Below are 9,793 nucleotides of genomic sequence, written 5' to 3' on the forward strand. Positions count from 1 at the left end.
AGGTTTTCTCATGAGGCCAGCGCGTCAGCGCTGTGCATGCCAGGAGATAGCGTTGGCGCCGCTGCTATGCTCTTGATGCCTTTCTAGGGAAGGATTTTATCAAAAAGGGCCATAGCGTGGGTCTGTTTTTGCTTCTCCCATTTCTACACCTCCTCTAACGCCATCTCATCGAAATGTTATGCACCGTCATAAAAAAGCAGGACCTATATATCAGAAAATTCATAAAAATGCCCTAAGCTACCGATTCCTGCAAAAAGTTTACCGTAGACAAGGTGTCTTTTGCCATGAAAGCGTAGGAATGTAATTCCTGTAAACCTAGTGTTGAATATGGTGGTTTTGTGCAATTAACTCATGTCAACTTTGAAAATGACATCTTTCAACCCTCTCTTTTGTCCAACTTTTTACCAGTGGCGGAACCTGGCAAAGAAACCTGTTAGAGACTTCATGAGCCTTCAAAATCGATTTCAAAAAAAGAAAAAAAATCATAATCATTTACTTTTCAAAGAATCGATCCTTGATGAATGGTTGTGAATGACAGACCTTTTAAATTCCTTCAGATTGATTCCCAATTGTTGAATTGTGTAATCCCCCATTATGGAGTTTGGTAACCAACTTAAAGCATTTTTATTGTGATTCAGTTCATGACCATCATAGGTTGAAACATGAAAGTACTCTTCAGTTATTGATAAACAGTTTGTTGGACTTCTTTCAGTTATGGGTCGTATGTAACCGTGTAATTTTTCAGAAGCATGGAACCACTTAGCACAAATTAGTTGTCACAAACTCCAAAAATCTCAAAGGAACAAAATCGGGCTTCTTTGGTTCATAGGATAAATTTTTTATAGGAATAGAAAAACCATAGGAAGTAAGATGACATGCATCTCAATTCCTATAGAGGAAGAGATGTCATTTGGTATATAGGATATGATTTTTTCCATTGAGACTAGGCTAATGTTTTTTTTCCTCCAAAACGTGAAGGATTGATTCCTATCCTACATAGGAATATGAATCCATTTCTACAAACCGAAGGGCTTCAAAGAAATTTTTCCTTTGCAAATTCTATCCTATAGAATTTCTACAAAAATACTATAAACCAAAGGAGGCACGAAATTCTGCTCCGTGAAGACTATGTTCCGATTTTCCACCACTGGGGGGGTGGCTCTGTGAACTATTTACAAGCCTGTATTAATAAATAAATAAACATCTGACATGAATCCAGCCACGTTCTAAATTATACAAATTTACAAATTCCGTATTTCACTCGTCGCCAGCGATCGATCATGCTTGCGTAAGTATGCTCAGGGCCACCAGCGCCGCGGCAGCAGCGGAGAACCAGACGACGCGGCCACGCGGCTCGCCCGCGGCGCGGCGTCCGTCCGACCCCGTCGCAGTCGTGTTCCGGCCGCCGTAGCCCCTTGTTGGCACGTAACTACCGCCAGCCCCTCGCATGTAACTGCCTCCACCACCGCCGCCAGCCCCTGGCACGGCAGTGCCTCCCCCGCCAGTGCTTCCTCCATCGCTGCTGCCTCCGCCCCCTATCCTTCCACCACGGCCTCCACCTCCGCCTCGGGACGCCCCTCCTTGGAACTGCGAGGCCACGCAGAGCAGCACCAGCAGCAGTGCGCAGACCAGCCTCGCGTTGCCTCTTAGTCTCATGGCCATGGCCTCTCTCTCGTCCAGTCGTCTTCCCTTTCTCTTCCGTTTGGTTTGGTGCGATAAGGCATCGCGGCCTTGGACCATATGTACATGGAGGATGAGGAAGAAGGCAGGAATGCGTCAGCAGCAGATTGTATTGGACCTTGAGGCCAAGGAAGAAGGAGAGGCGGGAAAGCGTCAACAGCACATGTCGATCGGCGGCTACAGCGGCTCCACCACAGTCAAAGACGTGTTATTATATGTCATTATCTGCGTGTGTGTGGCCAACCGCACAGATAGTGCAAAAATAAAAAATGATGTAGTACATGCATTGCAATGTGGTGCCGCTGGCGCCCGCGCGGTGGCAAGCGGTCCGCAAGTTCTGACTTCTGACGGCGTCCGGCTTCATTAGGCTTTATATAATGGAAGGTGTTTAGGAAAGATGCTTATAGAAATAAATCAGACTTTTTTTAAGCACCGGTATTTATTTGTACAGGGTAGACGTTTAATTAAGCGTCTCTTCTGTAGAAATAAGCACCATGCTTCAGAAAAACTTAATTTATTTTTGCAAGCACCTCTCTAAGCATCTTTCATTGTACAAGGCCTTAGTGTGAAGCGAAGTGCTCAGCCCTGTGGATGATATGGTTTGACCCATAAGAAAACAACATCACTGAATTTATCTTGATTTTTAAGTTGCTACTATGTTTCTTAATCATTGGGTTTTATATATAGGAATTGAGAACCGTAGTTACAAATTGCTCTAAAGATTCAGGAGAAATGAACAAGATCGAATGGGTATTTTTCTACGAAGGGTTAGAGAGACTTGATCCGATCGGACAGGTTTTATGTAGTACTAGAGCACGTTCCAGGCTCCAGCAATAACGTGTAGTACGTGCTCTGAACTGAAATGTCAACACACTATTCGAATTTCCCTGCAGATTCTTCGCCAATCATTCTGCGCAACTTGTGTAAAATTTTAATCGGAATGCTAGTACGAGGGAGAAACAATTTGTTATCACCAAATGGGGGTGATATATATGCCATTATCCTTGTCGGAGCTATGGTAATACTAGCATATCCCGTGTGGCGGCATAACGCGCCCGTCGATACAGTTTGGCTAGATGGATTGTGTTCAGTTTTCATAATAAATGTTACTACTTTAAGATGTAAGATACTCAGATTATTGTATGTACAATTGTGGATATAAGAAAACAAGATAGAAAGAAACAAATTTATTTCCGTCATGCTTTTTTTTCTACAAAGGTGAATTTTATTGGCTCAAACTGAAGCATCAAAAGAATAGAAAACACATTGAGCACACACCTAGCCTCTTCATAGTTAGGATGCACATAATCAACATCAACACACAATCAAAAACACGCCAACAACTAGAAAAATCATACAAGACCAAAGCTATGTTATCTGTAGGCGAGGAAAAAAGAAAATAGCCCTAAAACGATCAGATCTATGATTGGCAAACTACATCAATGACCATGTCCGCACCAACCACCTTATAAAACCAAATGGACAACGAGGTTCTTCAACAGCAACACCTCCAGGAAGGGAGTGACGCTCAAGCGCCGTCGTCACCGGATCCAACGACCAAGGCCAGAATCTATGCTTTCAGCCTGAAGAAATAGTCTGAGCATCTCCGAGCAATGCCTTCAACAAGATAACAACGTAAAAAAATCGTCATTGTCAGGTATAACCAACTCGGTTCAGACCTGACTTTCACCCGGGAGCTCGAGACCGGGTGCATGAGTAGCACCACCATCACAATCACTTGTGTTGTCATCACTACTTTCAAGGATCACATCAACTAAATGTGATATGCGACCTCCACCGCTGCACAACCATCCCTCCACGTTAAGCCGTCATCTGTAGTTTGCATCTCATCGCCGAAGTCAACCACCAGATCTGGAGAAATGAACCTCCTGAAGATCTTTCAGTGCCAACCACTGTCGTGGAGCCGTAGGAGGTCGCTGCAGTACAGTCTGCAACCACCACCACCTGTCCGATCAGATCCGCATCACCACCATCAAGCCCCCTAAATCTCACAACCACGCCGACTCGCCGACATGCCCTGTTCTGATTAGGTGAACTAGCAGGAGGGGTCTATGGCCTAAGGTTGATGACTGTAGCCCTCTTGCCATCCATGGACTGCATGCATGAAGGAGCCGAAGTTGACAATCCAGCCGCTGCATGCCCCGGCCAGTGAGAAGCAGGAAAGCTTCGTTGTCGCGTCGTTGGCTCTAGGCGAGGGGGCGCAGGAGGTTGAGCAGCTCGCGACAGTGAAGACAACCATAGGCAACAAGACACACAAGAGCGGCCAGCCTGCCAGAGGCCACCACTGAGGGGGGAGTACACGACCCGCCACTGAGCTTCGAGTCCACCAGAACTATACATTACTTCATGCCTTTTGATGGCCTCACCATCGCTGGCACCAACTAGACTTTGCTCGTCGACGCCATCCAGTGGTGGTGAGGGGAGAGGAGGAACCGGTGGAGGCCCTTAGTCACCGGACTGGAGCGCCCTGGTGTGACTCGCTGGAGTCGCACGGGAGTGAGATCAACTTTTTCCATGAGATTGCCCCGGTGCCTAGGCAATTCATGTTGCATGTTGCATGTTAGTAAACCGGGAAATACATGAACAACATATCCACCAAAGATTGACTGTGTACGAGACATAGCTGCCTCCAGGGTCGCTCCCGAGCAACTCTGGAGGTGCTGCCGTCGTCACCCAACAAGCCCAGCCTAAGCCACCAGCCCACCCTCCCCCGCGCGCGCTGTAGGAGGCCAACTCTCGGTCCCTGCTGGTCCCTCTCTCCCCGGCTGTAGCCTCTCCTCCAACGAGAGTCTCACCATGAAGAGCTCGCGAGTCTTCTTGCATTAGCCACACCTAATTACAAATGACCTTGGTCTCTCCATACTCGTCATTTACATTCAAACTGCACACCCCCTTGTTCAACTCTTACTCCAAAAGCACGACCATGACCATTCATCACTCAAGTCATCGACACCCTCGTTGATGTACGTGTTGAAAGAAGAAATTCTATTATCTGTCAAATGAAATGAAGTTTTTGCACTCCTATATAACATAGTTTCATTTATGCCATCCCTCAAATGATTAAGATAAATGAAATGTTGTAAGTTTGTCAGGGTTTGTAACTTATGGATAACAATCAGGCCATGAAATTTTCAGTAGATTTCTTTTGTCGACAAAACAAACATCACCAGTCTGGGTTACATAATGCATACACTGTTTAGAAGTCGGTAAATCAGAGCAAATGGTTGTTCTTGCATGTACATTGATCAGGCGGAATGCACTTCAGACAATGACAATAAAATTCACCTAATGTGGACAATACAGACAAACATTTATTACAATCAAATTACAAACATTATACAAATACTTCGATCCTACTACAGGGTGTTGACAAGTGTTCTTCGTCATGTATCACTCATCATGCATATTGGAATTGTGTACATATAATTTCCTGGGCATGCCCTCTCGTGACTACTCTCGCGAAGGGTGAGCCCGCGCGGCGGTGCACACTCCATCTCCCTGCTCCGGCCGGCCCTGCACTACCCTTTGCCGGATCCTGGGCCCCCTCCGCGCCCTCCCTCGTCTCCCCCCGGAGCCCTGCTTTGCCGTGCCCCCGTCTTCCCTGTGACATGGATCCTCGCCCAAGCTCCCGGCCCCCGTCGGCTGCGGCGACACGTGATCTGCCTGTGCTGGGTGTGGGTCTTGGCCTAGCTCCAGTGACCCCCCTCGACATCCACGGTGGTGCCCCACATCGATGCGACCCTTCCCCCAGCCTTGGCCTTGCCAGTCCCAGCCCCTCCCTTCGATGTCTTGCCCACCGCATCGTGGGGGCTGTATGGTGGAGGGCCACATGGAGGTGGTTCTAGAGTCGCCGCGAGGGGGAACATCCATTGCTTGTTGTGGCCTAAATCCGGTGACGGCTAGCGTGCACATGCTCGGATCCGGTGGATTGTCCATGGAATCCACGAGTGGTTGTTGTGGAGCTCCGCAACAGGCTCCCATGGTGGGATCTTCGACAGCGTCGGTCGCATCCCCGGCTTCCACCCCCGCCATGCTGGAAGCAACTGCCTTGGCCTCCGGCAAGGCTGACTAGGCCGTTGTTCGTCGTCTGCCATCTACAAAAAGACCGCGACGAAGGCCGCTCCAGTGCCTACCAACGCTTGTCCCCTATATCCGGTTCAAGGGGAGCTGGATGCTGCTGCCACAACCCCAACGCTCTCTACTCCCGGTGAGCTATTGGCCCCTCTAGCGCCGGCCATTGCTTCCCGGGTGTCGCTTCCCCGCATGGCTTCGTTGCATCGGACGACGTGCCTCCCTCGCATCCAGGTTGGGGTGATTAGCGTGGTGGCTTCGTTCGGGATGCAACACCTGTTGTTCCTGTGTGCGGTGAGCCCACACCTTCTAGTGATCTTCTGTATGGCTGGCACCTTGTAACGGGGCACTGTTCCCCGCCTCTCATGCCCTTCTGTGGTTCCGCGTCCATCGCATGGCCAGCTTCACCGGCATGGCCGAGAGACCGTTCCTTTCGGTGCCTTTCCAAGGGTCATCGTGCTCGCCAGTGTTGGGACCCTTTCTGGTGCATGGGTTTCCTCCGATTTGGCCACAGTGCATGTTTCTGTCATGCACTAAGACCACACCGATCAGACTACGATGCCACGACATGCTCCTCCACCATCCATCCTACTGCCTGCATCATATGTCGATGCACCTCCGGTGTTGAAATATGCCCTAGAGACAATAATAAAATGGTTATTATTATATTTCCTTGTTCATGATGATTGTCTATTGTTCAAACTATAATTGTGTTATCCGGAAATCGTAATACATGTGTGAATACATAGACCACAACATGTCCCTAGTGAGCCTCTAGTTGACTAGCTAGTTGATCAATAGATGGTTACGGTTTCCTGACCATGGACATTGGATGTCATTGATAACGGGATCACATCATTAGGAGAATGATGTGATGGACAAGACCCAATCCTAAGCATAGCTCAAGATCGTGTAGTTCGTCTGCTAAAGCTTTTCTTATGTCAAGTATCTTTTCCTTAGACCATGAGATTGTGCAACTCCCGGATACTATAGGAATACTTTGGGTGTGCCAAACGTCACAACGTAACTGGGTGACTATAAAGATGCACTACGGGTATCTCCGAAAGTGTCTGTTGGGTTGGCGCGAATCGAGACTGGGATTTGTCACTCCGTATGACGGAGAGGTATCTCTGGGCCCACTCGGTAAGACATCATCGTAATAAGCTCAATGTGACTAAGGCTTGGTCACGGGATGATGTGTTACGGAACGAGTAAAGTGACTTGCCAGTAACGAGATTGAACGAGGTATTGGGATACCGACGGTCGAATCTCGGGCAAGTAACGTACCGATTGACAAAGGGAATTGTATACGGGATTGCTCGAATCCTCGACATCGTGGTTCATCCGATGAGATCATCGTGGAATATGTGGGAGCCAACATGGGTATCCAGATCCCGCTGTTGGTTATTGGCCGGAGAGTTGTCTCAGTCATGTCTGCATGGTTCCCGAACCCGTAGGGTCTACACACTTAAGGTTCGATGACGCTAGGGTTATTAGGAAGACTTGTATGTGATTACCGAATGTTGTTCGGAGTCCCGGATGAGATCCCGGATGTCACGAGGAGTTCCGGAATGGTCCGGAGGTGAAGATTTATATATAGGATGTTGTCATACTGTAACGCCCTCGATGCGGCTATAGCTCCCACGTGTCGAGGCACGACTTAGAGACATAACCGCATTGAAAGCAATGTCGCAAGTCAGACAATCATTACAACATCCCATGTAATATGTGATAAAAAGGGGGAGATACATAGTTGGCTTACACTCGCCATGTCACATCAGAGTACATAGATAACATCCATCAGACAAACACTCATGGCCCGACTACGGCGCCAAAATAGAAACGAACCCAACATGCGACAAGGCCATGAATCGAACCCCAACTAGGCACCACTACTGATCATCGGGAAAGGAAACATAATAACGCTGAGAGTCCTCGTCGAACTCCCACTTGAGCTCGTACTCGTCACCTAGAGCGGAATCACCTGGACCTGCATCTGGGATTATAGTATCTGTGAGCCACGGGGACTCAGCAATCTCGCACCCTCACGATCAAGACTATTTAAGCTTATAGGAAGGGGTAAGGCAAATATAAATGGAGCTGCAGCAAGCGACTAGCATATATGGTGGCTATCTTATTCGCAAAAGAGAGCGAGAAGAGGAGGCAAAGCACGAGCGAGAATCTAGAGGAACAACCTGCGCAAGCATAACTCCAACACCGTGTCCACTTCCCGGACCCCGCTGAGAAGGGGCCATCACGGTAACACACTCAGTTGATTCATTTTAAATAATTAAGGTTCAAGTTATCTACAACCGGACATTAACAAATTCCCACCTGCCCATAACCGCGGGCACGGCTTTCGAAAGTTCAATCCCTGCAGGGGAGTCCCAACTTAGCCCATGACAAGCTCTCACGGTCAACGAAGGAATAGACCTCCTCCCAAGACGTTTCGATCAGACTCGGTATCTCGGTAACTCAAGACACTTCGACAGGTTAAAACAAGACCAGCAACACCGCCCGAATGTGCCGACGAATCCCGATAGGAGCTGCACATATCTCTTTCTCAGGGCACACTCAGATTGTCCAAACTTTCGGTAGGCCAGCCCAGAGTTGCCCCTGGTAGCCACCGGCGGCTGACGGTTTGGACCAACACTCAGAGGAGCACTGGCCCGGGGGGGTTAAAATAAGATGACCCTTGAGTCTGCAGAACCCAAGGGAAAGAAAAGGCTAGGTGGCAAATGGTAAAACCAAGGTTGGGCATTGCTGGACAAGATTTAATCAAGGCGAAATATCAAGGGGTTCCCATTATAACCCAACCGCGTAAGAAACGCAAAATCCGGGAACATAACACCGATATGACGGAAACTAGGGCGGCAAGAGTGGAACAAAACACTAGGCGAGAGGCCGAGCCTTCCACCCTTTACCAAGTATATAGATGCATTAAGATAACATGGCAATGTAATGATATCCCAACAAGTAAATAAATGATGTTCCAACAAGGAACGGTCTCCAATCTTCACTTGCAACTAGCAACACTATAAGAGGGGCTGAGCAAAGCGGTAACATAGCCAATCAACGGTTTGCTAGGACAAGGTGGGTTAGAGGTTGACATGACAATTGGGAGGCTGACAAGCAAAAGGTAGGCATCATAGCATTGGCATAGCAAGAGCGAGCAAACTAGTATAGCAAAGATAGTAGTGATTTCGAGGGTATGATCATCTTGCCTGCACAGTTGTCAGAGTTGACTGGATCCTCACAAGCAAACTCAACGGGCTCCTCGGTAGAGAACTCGTCTCCCGGCTCTACCCAAACAAGACAAACAAGCAACAAGGATACAATCAACCACGTGCAAGAACAAGCAATATGATGAAATGATGATATGCTATGCGGGATGCGATGCGGGATGCAAAATGCAAGATATGACAGGAAATGCATGAGGCTGGCCTAAACTTGGAATTCCAAGGGTGACACTGGAAAGATAAGATGAAATTGCTTGAAAACGATATAAAGATCATCGGAATCGGAGTTACGGTTTAGAAATGGCAAGCGTTTTAAGAATGACACCGGTCTGCGATTTACAGCAAGTAGGCATCTAAATGCAACGAAATGAACATGCTACAGCCACCAAACATGACAACAAAATACATGGCAGGAATGCACACAAGATTCTTAACAAAAGACTAGCACTGAGCCACGGCCAATTCTTCCATTATGAGGTTCAAACAAGCATGGCAAAAACGCAAATGCAAAACAGATTCCAGACTTAGTGAAATTAACACTTGTCTGAAATTTCAGATCACGAAGCCCTCTTCGGAGCAGCAAAACAACATGATACATGACCTGATTGAGACAAGTAAGAACATGGCATGGAGCTACTCAACAAGCTTAACAAAATACCCAAAGTGACATGGGGCCAAAAGGGTTCACAAAATATACTAACGGGCACACGAACATAGCTAAAACATAATCAGTTTTCAGACTTAGTGAAAACTGAGACATGCTGAAATATAACTCACGAAGG

At 47.7% G+C, this 9,793-nt stretch overlaps 1 protein-coding gene across 1 annotated transcript; it reads right to left on the reverse strand.

Annotated features, from left to right (window-relative positions):
- Positions 1-1,083: 1,083 nt before the first annotated feature.
- Positions 1,084-1,826, reverse strand: LOC125536779 (putative glycine-rich cell wall structural protein 1). Its single transcript, XM_048700051.1, has one exon. The coding sequence runs from the start codon at positions 1,738-1,740 to the stop codon at positions 1,279-1,281; it is 462 nt and encodes a 153-aa protein (XP_048556008.1). The 5' UTR covers positions 1,741-1,826; the 3' UTR covers positions 1,084-1,278.
- Between the last annotated feature and the right edge of the window lie 7,967 nt (positions 1,827-9,793).

The sequence above is a fragment of the Triticum urartu genome, chromosome 1 (genome assembly GCF_003073215.2).
Source record: "Triticum urartu cultivar G1812 chromosome 1, Tu2.1, whole genome shotgun sequence".
NCBI lineage: Eukaryota > Viridiplantae > Streptophyta > Magnoliopsida > Poales > Poaceae > Triticum > Triticum urartu.

What these genes read in the sequence shown, in the direction of transcription:
- LOC125536779 (XM_048700051.1), bottom strand. Translation starts at nt 1,740, where the DNA reads ATGGTCCAAGGCCGCGATGCCTTATCGCACCAAACCAAACGGAAGAGA.